Here is a 19062-nt window from a genome sequence, read left to right as displayed (position 1 = left end):
AATTCGGGTGGAAGTGAGTGCATAAGTGGATCGGTGCAGACTCGATGGGCCGAATGGCCTCCTTCTGCACCGTATCTTCTATCTACTGGCAAGCCACTTATTTTTCCCCAATTTTTGTCATCTGGCTTGTTTGTGTAAAACTTTCTTAAAAGTGAAGCAATAATGGAGGGTTGACACGGATAAAGTCATAAGTCATCAAACACAAAAATATATGGAAACAATTTTACAGATTCCATTTGCAATTGTTCCTTTGAATTATTTATTTGCACAGAGATAAACAAACTTAATTTGATTTTCAGAAAAGTTTTCCATCCACATGGCAATCATTAAAAGCCAAGAAACAAGTCGATACTGACAGGACTTTTTTCTTAGTCTTCTCTATTTTTCTTTAAATGGAAGAAACTACTTTGCCTCGACTGCCTTAGCCATCACAGTTACAGCAGCTTCATTGCCCCAAAAAATGTACCATCGCCTTTTAATGCAATTTGTGCTTGTGTTCGTGGTATGACAAGTTCAAGCTCATCTCCCACTTCAAGTTTTGCAATGCCTGGTGGAAAGAAATAGCTGATCAGGAATTGTGACAGAAACAAACAATATTTAATCAAGCCGACTCAAACTCTAAAATAAATTCATACCAGCAGTGAAGCAAGTGTCATTTGGGCAACAGGCGGACATGTTTTGGATGCACCGAAATAGGATTACAGTACGCAGCTCGCTGCCAACACTGCTGGCCTTTATTCTCTTGATAAAATGGCCCATCGTAAAGGTATTGTCCTTATACCACACCTAGAACACAAAAACACAGTAAATTCAGCAGTCTGCTGATTGTTTAAATTCAAATCTCAGAATAGCAAAAGCTCAATTTACCTGACTGTACACCAGAAAGAAGCCAGCCTCGTTGACCAAGATCTTGTTATCCTTTTTATCAAGAGCATTTCCTTTTTTCAAACTTAGAATCCATGGGACAGTTGTTTCCTCTGTGACACAAGTTCAAATAAAACTCCTTCAGTCATTAAGCTGTCTTTTTAAAAAAATATTGGTATTTTAAAACAACATGGCGGGGTTTCCCAGACTCGGAAAGATTTTAATTTAGCTTAAGGGGTTTGTTACAGGGGTTCGCTCGGAGGTGGCAGCCGTTCATCGACTTCTTTAAGGAAAATTAGTCTGTCAGCAATGAGTGGGGGGGGGGGGGGGGGGGGGGGGGGGGGATGGGGGGGGGGGGGGGGGGAAAAGGGGGAGGCACAGAAGTGCCGAATAAGGGTAGGAAAGCCAATGAAGGGAGGGCCGCGAGCCGAAGAGTTTTATATGAACCATGTTGATTGGGATCTGTGTTGGGGGGGGTTTGGCTATCTCATTGTGGGTTTCTTGCCTTTGTTGGTTTTTCTGTTTGAAAGTGTTAAAATGATAAATGCCTCAATAAAATATTTTCTAAAAAGAAAAGGTCGAAGATAATAAAGAAACTGAAGATGATGCCAGGTTTGTTCCCTGTTCTATGGTGCTGGGGAGATGGGCGACACGTAGCACAATGGTTAGCCCTGTTGCTTCACAGTGACAGGGACTCGTGTTCAATTACTGACTTGGGTCACTGTCTGTGCGGAGTCTGCATGTTCTCCCCGTGTCTGCGTGGGTTTCCTCCGGATGCTCTGATTTCCTCCGACAATCCCCAAAAACGTGCTTGTTAGGTGAATTAGACACTGGAGTGTGGCGACAAGGAGATTTTCTGAGCGAGAGATCTCGGGAGAGATCTAGTACACAATCTAACGGCCTCATCGAGCCCGACTCGGGACGCGACGAGGCCACCCTCTGGCAAGAAGGTGACAATGGAGAAAGATGGAAGAATAAATGTAAATGTCTGGGTTGTTAAATAGCATATTACCCATTTATTTAAAGGTGCTCCCAGATATTTTAAATATACAGAAAGCACAATATACTTTATACTAAAACTAGAAAAACCGATATGGACCATGACATTTACAGTCTCAATTTGCGAACCACAAGAAACCCAGTTAAATAAACCAGTCACATGTGTCATCTCAATATTCTGCTGGAATGTTATTGGGACTGCAGACAAGTACATTCTATTTCACATTGCTTCTTGGTCTCATTTGCTTCCTTATCTCAGTCAAAAAGAAGCTTCATAATAATTACCATGAAATGTACTAATTTTTCCGGAACCAATTGGTGTTCAGATCACATCTATTGGGCTCTGCTGGTACTCCTGTGTGTTCACTGTTTCCCCAGTAATGCAATAAAAATGTTAGTTAAGGCCAAATATGCTTCTACATCATTTATGTGGAGTCAGTTACAAAAGGTAATCCATTTAAAATTGCTACTAATAAGTAAGTAACAATTTGGAAGAAATTTATTCATGCAGAGCAGGAGGGTGCTTAACTGTAGAATTTGCCAAGTGAGGGAATTTGGTGCCATGACAGGCGAACATCTGTTCTGCCCTTTTTACAAAAAGAGAGGTAGCCAAGAACATTGAGGTCAGTTAAGAGCTGAAGTCCGGAGACATTCATTCGTGAGTAAGTAAATGACTGGTGAGCTTTAAGCTTTTTTTAACCTCTCTAAATTGGGACAGTTGTTGAAAGCGGTTTCAGAGAGATACAAGTATTCTATTAAATACATTTATTGAATAACTGATTAAACTCCATAATCTAACTATAAACAATTGTTAAGTAATATTTCTAGACATGAAACCTAATTAGTTAAATAAAAGAAAATAAAGATGGCAGGGCAGATGAAGTGTTACAGCTGTAGCATGTGGGAACTGATGGATACCTGTGTGATCTATGGCAATCAATTCTTCAGTGAGAATCTACAACTTGAAAAACTTTAACTCAGAGTTGCTGAACTGGAGTCTGAGTTTAGGATACTGTGACACATCAAGGAGAAGACTTTGTTCAAGGAGCCAGTCACAACCCTTAAGCTGGGTACTTAAAATTTGGTCTGTAGTCAGGGACAGGAGGGTGTGACTGCAGTGGAGTCAGCTCTGGGGATCCAGAAAGTGAGGTACCAATAGAGGACCCTCAGCTCTTGAACATGAAAACAGGTTAAATTTGCTTGCCGCTTGTGTGGATGAGAGCAGGGACTTCAGAAGGATGAGCAATCTGACTACTTCAATGTGTTGCTGAGGGCCATTCAAGTGGGGGTAGTAAAAAGGTATCAGTTTGAGTAGTAACAATATAGTTGGGGGAATAGATACTGTTTTCTGCAGCTGAGAGCACTAGTCCTGATGTCTGTGTTGCCTATCCGGGGCAAGGGTTAAGGGCATGTCCTCAGGGTTAAGGACATGTCCTCAGAGTTGGTGGGGAACTTGCAGTGGGAGGGGAAGGATCAAGTTGTCATGATGCATGTAGATACAAAAGGCATAGGTAGAACTAAAAAAAAAAAAATGAGGTTCCAATGAGGGAGCATAAGCAGCTATACATCGCAATCAAAAGCAGAAACCCAAAGGTAATAACAAGCAAATTGGCATTGGGTAAATAAGGTCAAAGAGTTAGTTGTACGATTCAAAGATTGGTGTGGGAGAAATAGGTTTTGATGTATAGAGCACAGGCACCAATACTGGAGAAAGAGGGAGCTATACTGTTGGATGACTTTCACTTGAACCGTGCTGGGACCAGTGTCCTTATGAATTGTATACCTAGGGCTGTAGTGAAGGATTTAAACTATATAATAGTGAGGAATGGGGAGGGGTTGGTTCATGTGAGGGGAGATTTGGAAAGTTAAAGAGGAAGGTCAAACCAATAGCGCAGAGTAGTGATACGGGTAATGATAACCAGGGTATGACAGGAAGAAACGGAGCTCAAAACAATACGTTGTGCAAGAAAATAAGGTCAGAGTAGGGGAAAATGGTAAAAAGTCAGAATTTTATGTTTAACTAATTCATTACACTACACTTAACTAGATTTAAGCATTTGCTAAGGAGTTAGATAAGTAAAGAATACACTACACTTCTACAATACTAAACTATGCTACCAGCCAAACTATCTCACATCTACTCAGTCTGGCTCCCTTCCACTCTCTCCTGTCTCTCTCCCAGATGTCAAGGAGTCATGTGATATTTATACGGTTGCTCTTCGCAACATCTAGTGCCGAGAGTAGTAACATTACATTAACCCTCTATGTTCCTCACAACATCCACATATTGTGACACATGCGTATTCCAAAATTGTTCATTGTGTGGTGTAAGTGTCTGAATTCTATCACTTTCATATCATGCAGCAACATCAAGATGATCTATGGGCAGCACGGTAGCAAGTGGTTCACACTATGGCTTCACAGTGCCAGGGTCCCAGGTTCGATTCACGGCTTGGGTAACTGTCTGTGCGGAGTCCGCATGTTCTCCCTGTGTCTGCGTTGGTTTCCTCCCATAGGTCCCGAAAGACGTGCTATTAGGTAATTTGGATATTCTGAATTCTCCCTCTGTATACCCGAACAGATGCCAGAATGTGGCGACTGGGGGATTTCCACAGTAACTTCATTGCAGTGTTAATGTAAGCCTACTTGTGACAATAAAGATTATTTATTTATTTAATTTATTATCTAATTCAATGCATGTACTTACGTTTACTGCTTTGATTTGAAACAGGTCTTCGTTTAACTCGACAAGTTGGCTGTGACCTTCCAGTCATATACTTCAGACAGTCATTCACTAACAATCCATAAAAATGACAGGGTGGTGAATCCCACATTTAAATAATAGGAACAAATGAATTAATTTGCACTTATTAATAAGTTAAGTACCTTTTACAAATGATCTTTGGTCATGTGTGGCAATCAATTGCACAAAGGACTGCTGCACTAAATAGAAGAGGTAGAAGTTAAATAAATATACCAACATTCATTGACTTTGCCACAGATGAAGATTGCAGTCTTAGCAATGGAGATCAAAACCAATTTGTTCACTGGTTGCTGCCGACCTGCCCTCAATTTGCATTCATTTTAGAAACGGCACCTGAATTATCCAGGCATAGCTTCAACTTAGGTGTAGAAATGCAAAAACAAACAGGAGATTTCACGGTAAGAATGCGCATCGAGTCCACCCTGTGTATAGAACACAAATGTTTGTGAAATGGAGGATATTAATTTTTGTGTAAGTCCTGACAGGCACTGTGAGCATGTTTTATTATATTAAGATGCTTTAACTTGTGGTTTGACAGTTCATAATAACTTCAAATGAAAGTAAATGTTGATGTAATCATCATATGTGGAAGAATAGCAAACTGACCAAGTCTGTCAAGTTTGTGTCCTCAGTGCATTCCTCTAGAATACTGAGACTTGGACATGCAGGAAAAGCGGCTGAACAGTTTTCCTTTTCACTGTCTCGGACTAATCCTTGCTATAACTTGCAGGACAAGGTCACCGATTCAGAGGTTCTGGAACATAATTCCATTAGCATGCGCTCATTACTAAGCCGTCTACTTCTGCGTTGGCACAGCCCCATTCATTGAATAGATGCCAGCCATGTAGCCAAATACCTTCTGTATGATGAACTGCCATGATGTGGAGATGCCGGCGTTGGACTGGGGTGAGCACAGTAAGAAGTCTTACAACACCAGGTTAAAGTCCAACAGGTTTGATTCAAACACGAGCTTTCGGAGCACTGCTCCTTCCTCAGGTGAATGATTCACCTGAGGAAGGAGCTGCGCTCCGAAAGCTCGTGTTTGAATCAAACCTGTTGGACTTTAACCTGGTGTTGTAAGACTTCTTACTATGATGAACTGGTTACTGCTGGATATCCATACCTCAACTACAAGGACACTTTCAAGTGAGATATGACGTTGGTGACAGTCTTTGATGTCTGTGGCTTCTATAGGTTGACTGGAGAAGCATCGGAAGAGGTGAGGGGTGATGCACCTCGCAGGGGGGGGGGGGGGGGGGGGGGGCCGAGGACCCAACTGGTGCTAGGTCCCTGAGGGAGTCAGTGTCTTGGCGGCCGTCGGGGTCATACTGCGGGTTTGCATGGAGTAGCTGTACCGTCTCGACCAACGGGTCTGCCTTGTGGAGCCGCATGCGCTTGCGGAGGAGAACGGGTCCTGGAGCTGCCAGCCACTTTGGGAGCGAAACCCCAGAGGTGGACTTCCTGGGGAAGGCAAGGAGACATTCATGGGGGGTTGCATTAGTCGCAGTGAAAAGTAGGGACCAAATGAAGTGAAGGGCGTCGGGGAGGACCTCCTGCCAGCGGAAGACAGGGAGATTCTTGGACCATAGGGCCAGCTGGACGGCCTTCCAGATGGTCCCATTCTCCTGCTCCATCTGCCCGTTTCCCCAGGGGTTGTAGCTGGTTGCCCTGCTCGAGGCAATGCCCTTGCTGAGCAGGTACTGGCGCAGCTCATCGCTCATAAATGAGGATTCCCGGTCGCTGTGGATGTAGGCGGGCAAACTGAACAGGGCGAAGATGGTGTTGAGTGCTCTGGTGACGGTGGCAGACGTTATATCGGGGCATGGGACGACGAAGGGGAATCTGGAGTATTAATCGAACACGTTAAGGAAATACGTGTTTCAGTCGGTGGAGGTGAGGAGCCCTTTGAAATCCACGCGTTCAATGGGGCGGTAAGCCTTCACTAGATGCATACTGTCTAGCCGGTAGAAGTGCGGTTTGCACTCCGCGCAGACCTGGCAGTCTCTGGTGATAGCCCTGACCTCCTCAATGGAGTAGGGAAGATTGCGGGCCATTATGAAGTGAAAGAACTGGGTGACCCCTGGGTGACAGAGAGCGTCGTGTAGGGTCCGGAGTCAGTCCACTTGTGCGCTGGCACATGTACCACGGGATAGGGCATTGGGGGGCTCGTTGAGTTTACCGGGGCAATACAAAATCTCATAATTGTAGGTGGAGAGCTCGATCCTCCATCTCAAGATTTTATCATTTTTGATCTTACCTCGCTGTGTGTTATTGAACATGAAGGCAACCGACCGTTGGTCAGTGAGGAGAGTGAATCTCCTGCCGGCCAGGTAATGCCTCCAATGTCGCACAGCTTCTACTATGGCTTGGGCTTCCTTCTCGATGGAGGAGTGCCGAATTTCGGAGGCATGGAGGGTGCGTGAACAGAATGCCACGGGTCTGCCGGCCTGGTTGAGGGTGGCGGCCAGAGCGACGTCTGATGCATCGCTCTCGACTTGGAAGGGGAGAGTCTTGGCGACCGCATGCATTGTGGCCTTGGCGATGTCGGCCTTGATACAGTTGAAGGCCTGGCGGGCCTCAGCCATCAGTGGGAAAACGGTGGAGTGAATGAGTGGGTGGGCCTTGTCTGCATAGTTAGGGACCCACTGGGTGTAGTACGAGAAGAACCCCAGGCATCGTTTGAGGGTCTGTCCCAACTGCCCCACAGTGGGGTAGAGAGAGTTCCATGAGGGGGCGCATGCGATTGGTTTGGGCCCTAGAACTCCATTTTGCACCACGTAGCCGAGGATGGGTAAGCGGTTGGTGCTGAACACGCACTTCTCCTTGTTGTACGTTAGGTAGAGGAGTTTGGCGGTGTGGAGGAATTTGGAAAGGTTAGCGTCATGGCTGGTCGTGGCTGCAGATGGTGACGTTATCCAGGTACAGGAAGGTGGCCTGCAGTCCGTAACGGTCAACCATTCGGTCCATCTCCCGTTGGAAGACCGAGACCCCGTTAGTGATGCCAAAGGCAACCCTGAGGAAGTGGTAAAGGCGGCCGTCCACTTCAAACGCGGTGTACGGGCGGTCTGCCTTGCAAATGGGGAGCTGATGGTAGGCAGATTTTAGGTCCACTGTCGAGAAGACCCAGTACTGTGCAATCTGATTTACCATACCAGATATGCGTGAGAGGGGATACGCGTCGAGCTGTGTGTACCAATTGATGGTCTGACTGTAGTCAACGACCATCCTGTTTTTCAACTACCACTTGGGCTCTCCAGGGGCTGTTGCTGGCCTCGATAATGCCTTCCTGTAGCAGCCGCTGGACCTCAGACCTGATGAAGGTCCTGTTCTGGGCGCTGTACCAACTGCTCCTGGTGGCGACGTGTTTGCAATCCGGGGTGAGGTTTGCAAACAGAGAAGGCGGGTCGACCTTAAGGGTCGTGAGACCGCAGGTAGTAAGGGGTGGTAGGGGTCCGCCGAATTTCAGGGTTAGACTTTGGAGGTTGCACTGGAAGTCCAGGCAGAGTAGCAAGGCAGCACAGAGGTTGGGGAGGACGTAGAACTCTACGCCCTGGAAGTCGCTGAACTCTACGCCCTGGAAGGTGAGGGTGGCGGTGCAGTACCCCCGGATCTCCACGGAGTGGGATTCGGAGGCCAGGGAGATTCTCTAGTTAATGGGGTGTACCGCCGGGGAGCAGCGCCTTAACGTATCGGGGTGGATAAAGCTCTCTGTGTTCCCGGAGTCAAGAAGGCATGATGTCTTATGCCCATCGACCTTTACAGCTGTCGACATGGTTGCGAGGATGTGCAGCCGGGACTGGTCGATCGTGATGGAGGCGAGCCGTGGCTGGTGTTGGAAGGCCCCTGGCTGGTCGGCGGCGGTTGCAGGCGCTGAGTGGCCCGATGAGGTGCCCGACGAGCAGGTGTCCTGAGGCAGGGAAGATGGCGGCGCCCACAGGGCGCACGTGGCGGGCGGTGTTGAAGATGGCGGTGCCCACGGGCCGCACAAGGCCTAATGCGGGGGAAGATGGCGGCGCCCACGGGCCGCACGTGGTCTGAGACGAGAAAGATGGCGGCGCCCGTAGGGCGCACATGGGTTGAGGGGGCGAGCACCCACGGGTCGCACGTGGGGGATGTAGGAACAAAGGGCCTGTTTACAGGCCTGGCACACAGCAGCAAAATGTCCTTTCTTCCCGCAGACCTTGCAGAGCGCGCTCCGCGCCGGGCAGTGCTGGTGAGGGTGCTTTGTCTGTCCACAGAAGTAGCACTTGGGTCCCCCGGGGTTGGTTGGCTGTGTGTGTTCGCTGGTGGGGTCCACGATGTCCAGGAGGGGGGCGCCGTGCGGTCAGGGGCATACACTTGTACAGTACGGGAGGCAACCATTCGTGAGATCGCGAGTTTCTTGGTCGCCGCGAGGTCGAGGGTAGCCCCTTCTAAGAGAAGCTGGCGGATGTACACCGACCTTATGCCCGTAACGAAAGCGTCTCTAATCAGGAGTTCAGAATGTCCAACGGCCAAAACGGCCTGGCCGTTATACTCCGCCTACTGGGCGGCGCCAGCAGGCAGGGATCAACCCCCATACCTGTAGTACAGGAGACTTACCGTATTACACCTCACATGTGATATAGATATATACAACAGTGGTGACTACCACAGGGAGAAATGGAAACTTCATCTGGCTGGGAATAGGGCGTAGAGAATGTAGCCATCTAAAATGGCCACCTGCAAAGGATAATGGGAATTATCATCAAGTTGGGACACAGACGGTATACAGCCCCTGTGTATTGTGCAAAGGAAAACCAGACCGAATTGAAACTTGCACCTGCTAAAGGTCAATCACCGATTTCCCCAGGACAATAGATTCAAAATCAAGGAATAGCAACAGTAGCAGACTCACCGGCGCCGCATCCCCTTGTTTGGAAAGGCATACGTACTTGGGACAATGGTAACTGGACCTGCCCAGTCATCAAGATACCCGCTCCTCATTGGCCAGAATCAATTAGGTTGATCGAGACCCTATTGATCCATTGGATCCGGAGTTAGCACCGCACAAAAGTGTGCAAAAAAGGAGAAGGATAAGAGGCATTGCACAACTAGAGATCAGTCTCTTTTGGGACCGGCCTGTGCACACACCAACTGCAACATAACGACCAGCCAAGTTCAACACCCGTGATCGCTACCTGAAAGAGACGAGCCGTAGCCGAAACGAACCTGACGACTTCCAGCCGATACACGTGTGGCTTCATGTACCTGCACAGAGCCAGTCATCCAGAAGTTAAGTAAAGATCATCTTAGTTAATAGGTGTAGTTTAATGCGTAGCTGCGTGTATCATTGCACAATGAGATAAGTTTTGTGATCAATAATAAACTGTCTTTTGAGCTAACATATTGGTTGTGTGGTCATTTGGTCAATACAAGAAACACACTCGCTGCTTGTGATTATTAGCAACAAGAAATAAATAAAGAGGCCAGTGACTCCTGCACTTTCTCAGCCCACTGTTTTAATTTGCAGCTACTGTGGCAGAGACTGCCCTGCCAGAGTGGGGCTCCTGTGCCACAACAGGTGACGCTTAACACAAAGTCGACGAACAAGATGGAAACTATTATGTTGCGAGCCAGAAGGTTGCCAAGAGTCATTATACAGTTAATGCTGCCTTTTCTAAATCCATGCTGTAGTAATACTCCTGTGAGTAAATCATCCTGTCTCCTCTATGGAAAATCTCTTGAAATCAGATGCCAACATTCAGACATTCATTAGCAATGATTTTTAATTGCAACGTACTGACTAAAAGTAAAAGGGCACAGATCAGTTACCACCGACGAACAAATTCCCACTAATTTTGAAATTCAGAAACTGCAATCAAGCAGATTTCACCTTGATCAATAGTTTTTGCATTAAATGCAGTTTTAAATCTCAACTAATAATTTAACATTGCGGTCCCGGCCTTCGTTGCCATGGGGAGTTGGAACAGGGGAAGGAGATACAGTTAGGGAACACAGAAGCCTCTTTGCATGTTGTGGAATTTTAACTTGTGTATGTGTTGATTTCTTTACATTCTCCACATGGAAGTCAGCCTGATTTGCAGGCTTCACTGCAAGACAGATAGGGAAATCCTGCGGTGAAAAAGACCACAGCCCTGGAGCAGGTAAGTTTAGCAGTTCTTGCGTAGAGATTGCAGAGGTGATAACAGCATGGTTGGGGTGGTTTCTGGAGAGTTAAAGGTCACAAAAGGTGGGGAAAGAGATTAGAGAAGTTGATCACAACTAGGACAGCATTAGGGATGAGAATGTGAAGCAAGGGTTAATAGCTAGAACAATCCAAACTTAATGGGACACATTAGTGGAAAGTTACTGAGGAGGGAGTTATTATTGAATTCGTGAGCCGATTCATGACTGTAAGCCATATAGCCTTGAGAAACAAGGAAGATGGCTGGATGACGGAATATGAAATGTAAGAGCCATTGATGAATCATGGCTGGACACCTGGTGTTTTGCTAAAATTGCTATACGCTCATGTGCCAATAGATAACCTCAATGTCTGTAAAATTATGTATTGAAAATATGACAATAACAAATCAATCATGTACTAAACATTTGGTAAAAACAAGCTGTAATCTGTACTGGAGGCAAGCTCAAGTGAATGTAAGGGACAGCCCCTTAAAAACCATATAAAGATAGGATGCTTTGGGCAAAACTTTGGCACACTCAGAGGTGTTTCTTTGGAATACCTAGAGGGCTGCCCAATAAAGAATATTCTAATGTACGAACATGTTCGAGACCGTTTCTTCCGGACTGAGAGACAAGTGAATTAGAGACACATCCACATTTTGATGGCAGCGGTGAGATTTCAAAGAGTCTCCGCTGGGACTGGCGGCATAAGCGACTGATAGAGTTCGGGAGCGAAGGAGGAATTGGGCCACCATTGTGAGTAAAACTTTTGCCACTTTGGTATTCATCTCCGCTGTACCGTCCACGATTTAGCCCCGCTGTCAGCGCTCAGGGACGCTCCTACGAAATCCAGGTCAGTCCGGCAAACCCGTTTAAGGGAGGGAGTATAGCCACTACAGTAATAGCTACAGGCACAGTCGGGGACTAGTGCATTTAAGGGAGGGAGTGTAACCCCTACAGTAATAGCTACAGGCATAGTCGGGGACTAGTGCTTTAAAGGGAGGGAGTGTAGCCCCTACAGTAATAAGCTACAGAAGAGGTTTCGGCATTATAATGATCCTTGCTTTTGTTTAAAAGTGCCCCCGCAATAAGAGGCTTTAGAAGGGTGCGTGATCAACCCTAAGTTAAAAATATAACAAGGGCGTTATAACCTTGTAGTTAGATAGGCTTGCAGGCACGGATGAGCCTGCCTGAATTGGGCAACGGAGCAGGATAACTCTGTTTAAATTTATGATTGAATAGAGTGGTCCAGGACCATTTCGCTAAATAAACAATAATCGCAAGGATCATTAACTGCCAATAGTGTTAAAGATGGGTAACACATTAGATACAACCTCTGATAGTGGAAGCACGCTTCGAACCTTGTGAGAACAATATCTGGAATATTCCAAGCAACTGAGACAATTGTCAGGAGAATCGCATAAAAATTTAGAAGAAAAATGGCCACTGGGGGAAAACTAATGCATTAAAATTGGGTATAAAATTGACAGAGAAAGAAATAGTTAAAACAGCCAAGGTCTTAAAAAAAAGGAAGGCACATATGGGAAAAGAACCAAGTCATTAGGCTATCCGCCTTGAATCTGTATATTAATCCATGTGAGTTTAAGCTTAAGTGAGATAAGGTGCTGTCAGGGACTGCAGAGCTCCCAAATCTTATCTCCCAGAATTCTGACATAGTAAACTGCTTTGTTACTGATACTCAGGCCTTCGTGTGAATATTTTCACCCCTAACATTTAGTGTAAGTCTGGAAGGATTTGCTGAGCTGGACGCCGCTCGAGCCGGTGGACAAGGCGAGTAGTCAAACCTTTGACCGGCAAAAATTAGAATCACTTGGCAAGGTGGACAGACGGTGAGGTAACATCCAATAAATCTAGTATCAGGGCCAAATGACTAAAAAAATCAGTTTAAAACATTTTTTTGGTTTTTGAAGAGCAAAATACTCTGGTAAAAAAAACAATGATCAAAGATGGGTGTGATTTCTGTGGAACAGAGAAAAATGGTGAGATACACAGAAGTAAAGATAAGACAAATAAAGTTAGAAGCACAAATGATAAACTCAACCTTCACACCATTTGGAAGACAGGCTGGTTTAAAGGAATTGAGCTCTAACCCCTTTAAGCAAAGCAATCAAGTGGGTAAAGATAGCGTAAAGACCTCACAAAACTGCCAACAATTACGGCTAACAACTGTCCCGGAATGTCTCAAGGAGAGAAAAAAAAATCAAATTAAGTGAAGTCCAAAAGATCAGAAAGGGGCTAAAACACTCAATTAGTTTTGTTCAGGAATATCTGAGGATGACTAACCCCCCCCCCCCCCCCTCCCAAAACGAAAAAATGGGGAGGAAAATCAATACAAGGTTACGGTTAGAAACTTAAGAATGGATACATGTCGAGAATAACTTCAGATCGTTTCAAGCCGTCCAGATAAATTCAGCAGTAATTCAACTAATTTGAAATAAAATAAAAATAAACATCCAGTAATGTCTCTTTCCAAAAACCGGTTAAATAACGAACATTGAAAATTGAAAGAAAGGATGGGTAATGTCAAAGGTCACATAACGGATGGAGATGGCATCATGCCAAGTTCTCCACCACTTTTGATTCTGTACAAAAATTTAACCATTTCAGCAAGCAGGTCATCGGCACAAAGAAATATACATCTCTAAGAATAGCTAATGCCTCTAAAATTAATCAGTGGAAATTGACTTAAATGGAACGACACAGATAAAGTTTTCAAAGGAGAATGAAAAATTTTGTTCAGTATTTTAATCTGATTCCATTTTAGAGAAAGAGAGACAGGCAGAGTTACGTAGAGATACAGAGAGAGAGAGACAGAGAGAGAGAGTTTTAGGCATCTAAACTTTGTTCTGAACTGTTCACTGTCTTTGTATTCAGACTTTGACTTCAGACCTTGACTTTTTACGAGCTGTGATTATTTGAAAGCTTCAAATTGTCTACGCATTGTCTTTAAAGGGTAATTTTGATACACAGGGAATTTTAATCAGGGTGCAAAATCACGTATGTAAGAATAAGAAAATATTAGTTTTATGGTGTTCAGTGGAGGTTAGGATAGTTGAAATACATATTACAAATATGGTCAAGCCGGTGTTTCATTAGTTCAGGGTTAAAACTTCCCTGACACAAATAATCATCAGTAGGGTGAAACTAAACTGTCTCACAAAGCAGATGTTTTAATTATGAGATTGCAGAATTACTTATAAACAACAGATGGGTAAATGAAATATGTCCATGAGTTTCAATAACTTATTGTGTTCCTTGAAAGACTTGATAACGGGAATTTGGCAGCACTCCAACTTTTACTCCCAGTCCATTTGAGTGAAAAATATAAAAACAAGTTTAGAGATGCGAATGGCATCATTCCAATTTATCCACCCACTATAAGCCCCTTTTTGTCTCTGCAAGACAATTAACCCTTTCAACAAGCTTTTGTGTGTAATCCAGAAGATGTCTTGACACTCCCATGCTGGTTTGCCTGTGAGCTCTGGCCTTTTTAAATTCTGATAAAGTAATGAACAGTCCACACAGCTGAAGATGCATTTTAATTGGAACTTACAAATCTTAAGTTTTGAATTTTCACCCTCTTAACGACCCAGACCTGACCATGTTCACAGATGGAAGTGCTTCCATCGGTGAAAGGGGGGAGCAGTTATCAGGATATGCTATAATCAACCAGGGTGGGGAGACAGTAGAATCAGCAGCATTTGAAACTCCATTCTCGGCACAGCAAGCAGAATTGTTCGCACTAATACGCGCATGCGCACTAGCAGCAGGCAAAAAGTAAATATTTATACAGACTCCAGATATGCTTTTGGAGTCGTACATGATTTTGGACAATTATGGAAGAACAGAGGATTGTTAACATCCGCTGGCACCCCAATTTCCCATCAGCAGCTAGTAACCCAAGCCCTTATGCTCTGAGAAAAGATAGCAGTGATAAAGTGTACTGTCCATATGAAAGGAAAAACTCCAGTAGATGAAGGAAATAAGCAAAATAAGCCTCAAAGTCAAAAGCCATGGTAGTGCCTAAAATGATGAGCCAGACTAAAAGCTCAAAAGACAAGTCTCCCTCTGAAAAACCTATGCCGACCATTACTGACGTAATCCAGCTACAGGAGGACGCTCCTGCTAGCGATAAAAAGTTATGGGAAGAATTAGGATGTACATATGATGAAGAAAGTAAGCTGTGGGTCACCCCAGCAGGGCAGACATGTATGCCCGATGCTTTGGCAGCCTGGGTGGCCGAATGTGTACACTTTGCAACTCACTGTGGTGCTCGCGCTACAGGTGATATATTGTTAAAAACCTGGTGGCATCCCAGACTGCAGGAGATAGCCCAACGAATTAGCAATCGCTGCTTGATATGTCAGCAGTATAACCCTGGGAAGGCTGTCCCCTGCGAGCAGGGGAAAACACCATTGCCCGAGGGTCCCTTTGAGACCCTGCAACTGGACTACATTGAGTTGGAAAGATGCCAGTGTTATAAGCATGTATTAGTGATTGTTGATGTGTTTAGTAAATGGATAGAGGCCTATCCTACTGTAGATAATAAGGCTTCAACTGTAGTAAAAGTTCTTATGCGTGAAATTGTACCAAGATTTGGAATTCCCTATCGTTTAAGCTCTGATAATGGACCTCACTTTGTGGGACAGATTAATAAAGAATTCTGCACTCAACTGGGAATTAAACAGCAGTTACACTGCGCCTACAGACCCCAGGCAGCTGGGATAGTGGAAAGAGCTAACCAGACTTTAAAGACTAAGCTTTTTAAATTGCAAGCAGAGACTGGAGCCACTTGGCTGAAACTATTACCTATTGCACTCTTTCAAATAAGAGCCACCCCAGCAGAAAAGACTTGATTGTGCCCCGCTGAAATCTTGTACGGAAGACCCCTTCGCACCCCCTGGGACTGTCATACATCCCGAGACATTCAGTTCCACCACATGACTACAGAAATGGCTAATTACATACTAGCCTTGACTAAAGTATTAAAGAGTCTCCACTTACGAGTACATGCCGCACAAGAGGAAGTGCCACCCTTAGCTAGCTCCGATATTGTACAACCGGGAGATCATGTGATGATCTGCAATTGGACATGGAAGGGGTTGGAACCACGTTGGGAAGGACCGTTCCAAGTTCTCCTAACCACCCCCACGGCAGTCAACGTTGAAGGACGCAATGCGTGGATTCACACCCACCACTGTAAGCTAGTGAAGTTTTCGTGATTATTAACTCTCGTTTTAAGTTTTAGGTACATACGACCTTACTCGGAATAGGAGCAGGACCCCACGATGAAGCTGCTCTTTTTACTAGTGATCCTCGCCAGCGCCATCCAGTTTACATTTACTAGCGACCGGCGATGTAGACCCGGCAGACTAATTCTGCACCTTTGTCGTGAGGACTCCTTTAGCTGTGCCAACAGCACCACAGATGAGACCTTGTGGACGGCGACCCCGGTAGATACCATCATTCATCAAGACGAGCAGAAGCCTCGGTTCCTGACTATCCGCAGATCCCTGACCTGCGATCGCTACGCTTGCCGGCGGGACTACCGGTGTACGAGGGAAAGGTAAGCCACGAGTTCCTGAATGTAAGACTATCCATACTCACCCGCCTACCAGGAGGAAGCAGGCAACGCACCATGTGACTGTGAATTCATTCCTGTTTATGTCTTATACTTATGCAAAGAAATTGAATGTCTCTTCTTGTTGGGTATGTAAGCATGTTCCTAGCCATGCCCATGGGGGTATTCCTTTGGTCCCTCTTTCCTATTTGATCGAGGAGGTCGCAGAATGGGCTCTGCGACGTATTCGCACCAACCCTGATAATGATACACAAGATATGATAGATTGACGATCGGCCGGGTTCAATATGAGCAGATTTAAAGGATGGTGGTGGCCAAAATTTACTGTAACCCGTCAGCCGCCCTACCTGATCCTCCCCAAATATGCTAAATATCCAAAAGGTAGTATATGTTTTAAAAAGGATCATGCCAATGGGACCCACCCGGTAGGTACCAGCCTTGATTTGGCAACCACCCATAACTAATCTTACACAAAAAGGCTTGTTCACCTTTAATTGGTCAGCAATAAAAAACCATACAAGTGATGGCCCCTGGAGGGGAGAGCCGACTAGAATCATGATGACGGACGCCAAGGGGAACTTGACCTCGTACAATGATACCTATTATATATGCAGACATAAAGCATATCCCTGATTGCCGGAAAATTGGTCAGGTTCTTGCTATTTGGGCTTTGTAGTCCCTGGCATCACCCATTATACAGATCTAGCCAAACATCCCCATGCCCGATCCACTAGGTCCCTTGTACCTTGGGAGGTGATAGCTACTGTCCTTTGGCCGCAGTTCGGCAGTATTAGAGCTCCGGGATATATTGGAGCAGGTGGCTAATGATACCGCGGAAGGACTCAGTGAGCTCAATGTAGAGTTAGTAGCTGTTCGGACGGTTGCCTTACAGAACCGCATGGCTCTAGACTACCTCCTCGCCAGCGAGGGAGGTACATGTGCTGTAGTGGGTTCTGAGTGCTGTACTTATATCCCCGATAGCTCGGAAAACATTACTCACCTAGCGGACAACATTAGGGATGGGGTAAAGAGACTCCGCCAGTTCTCCTCGGGCGACTGGTGGGGAGGACTGTGGTCTAGTTCCTGGACCACCTATCTGTTTCATGGATTTATTATCTTTATCGCTATTTGCCTTTTGCTATGTATCATTATAACCTGTGTTAAATGCTTTTGTAATCGTTTATCATTGTATGATGCCACAGATGCTGCAGCGGCTTTCCCAGTTAGACAAGCAGGATTTAGTAGATGCCGGAAATGTGTATGAGGACATTTGACCAAAGGATGATTTCCCGGAGGAATTCCTCAGACTCTCAAGGATAAGTCCCTGAGGGCTGTGTGATCATGGAATGATCAAAGGGGGGAAATGAGAATGTGAAGCAAGGGTTAATAGCTAGAACAATCCAAACTTAATGGGACATATTAGTGGGAAGTTACAAATAAGGGAGTTGTTATTGAATTCGTGAGCCGACTCATGACTGTGAGCTGACTCATGACTGTGAGCCAAATAGCCTTGAGATACAAGGAAGATGGCTGGATGACGGAATATGAAACGTAAGAGCCATTGATGAATCATGGCTGGACACCTGGTGTTTTGCTAAAATTGCTATACGCTCATGTGCCAATAGATAACCTCAATGTCTGTAAAATTATGTATTGAAAATATGACAACAACAAATTAATCATGTACTAAACATTTGGTAAAACCAAGCTGTAATCTGTACTGGAGGCAAGCTCAAGTGAATGTAAGGGACAGCCCCTTAAAAACCATATAAAGATAGGATGCTTTGGGCAAAACTTTGGCACACTCAGAGGTGTTTCTTTGGAATACCTAGAGGGCTGCCCAATAAAGAATATTCTAATGTACGAACGCGTTCGAGACCGTTTCTTCCGGACTGAGAGACAAGTGAATTAGAGACACATTCACAGGGAAACTGAGAATAGTGTCTGTGGGTTGTTGGGGAAAGAGGGAAGATAAATTCACAGTTAAGCATCTGCTTTTAATTGTCAGCTGTAAGGGATTATTTAAAGGAGCAATGTCAGAATGGGGGGGGGGGGGGGGGGGGGGGGGGGGGGTTGAATGGATTGCCGCAGAGATTACTGTTGGAATCTTTCCTTTTCTAATGATTTTGATTCAGAAGCTCCATCCAAAGTGTTCAATCTTTTAAATGAAAACATCTAGGTGTTGCAGATTGCACCTAGTCTATTGCTCATAAATCTGCACACTTCAAAACAGAGAAAGCCACTCACTTTAACCGGGGCTGTAATATGCTTGCTGGAGAGGAATTCAACTCTTGATTGTGAAAGAATTGAGTCGGGTGAAAACAAATAATTAAAATCTGATTGGCCTAAGGATTTTACTTAGAAACCAGAACTTTTAGCCTTAAAGGAATGGAGCTCGCCATCAGTTCCAGAACAATACATTGTGCGTTACCTAATAATACTCCCATAAACAACATGATTTCAACTGGAGTGAGGATCCTCTGAAAAGGATTGGTAATGATGGCCAGGATTCTCTATTTGGGAGGCTAAGTGTTGATGCGGGGACCGAATAATGTGCGGTACTCGTTCCCGTTGGGTCGCCATCTGTGGAGCAATTCAGAACATGCTGACAGACCAGCACTCTGCCCACGTGAATCTAAAGCAATTCCCGTTCCAGCCGTTGTCTGGGCCCGGAATTGATGCTGGA

At 45.2% G+C, this 19062-nt stretch overlaps 1 protein-coding gene across 3 annotated transcripts in view; it reads right to left on the bottom strand.

Moving 5' to 3' along the window:
• Positions 1-233: 233 nt before the first annotated feature.
• LOC119977813 (tumor necrosis factor ligand superfamily member 13B-like) overlaps positions 234-19062 on the bottom strand; it is a 46370-nt gene continuing 27541 nt past the window's right edge. For 2 of the 3 annotated variants that reach the window (XM_038819040.1, XM_038819041.1), the window contains exons 4-8: positions 4750-4806; positions 4571-4657; positions 868-977; positions 636-786; positions 249-547 (exon numbers count right to left, since the gene is read on the bottom strand). In XM_038819040.1, coding sequence (XP_038674968.1) covers positions 435-547; positions 636-786; positions 868-977; positions 4571-4657; positions 4750-4806 — 518 coding nt within the window. In that variant the 3' untranslated portion in view covers positions 249-434. Of the gene's footprint in view, positions 548-635; positions 787-867; positions 978-4570; positions 4658-4749; positions 4807-19062 lie in introns of all 3 variants that reach the window. The other variant, XM_038819039.1, reaches the window with a different exon arrangement.

This window comes from Scyliorhinus canicula, chromosome 14 (assembly GCF_902713615.1).
Source record: "Scyliorhinus canicula chromosome 14, sScyCan1.1, whole genome shotgun sequence".
In the NCBI taxonomy this organism is placed as follows: Eukaryota; Metazoa; Chordata; class Chondrichthyes; order Carcharhiniformes; family Scyliorhinidae; genus Scyliorhinus; species Scyliorhinus canicula.
Note: the sequence above shows the minus strand (reverse complement) of the source record. Positions and strands in the feature narration are given on the sequence as shown.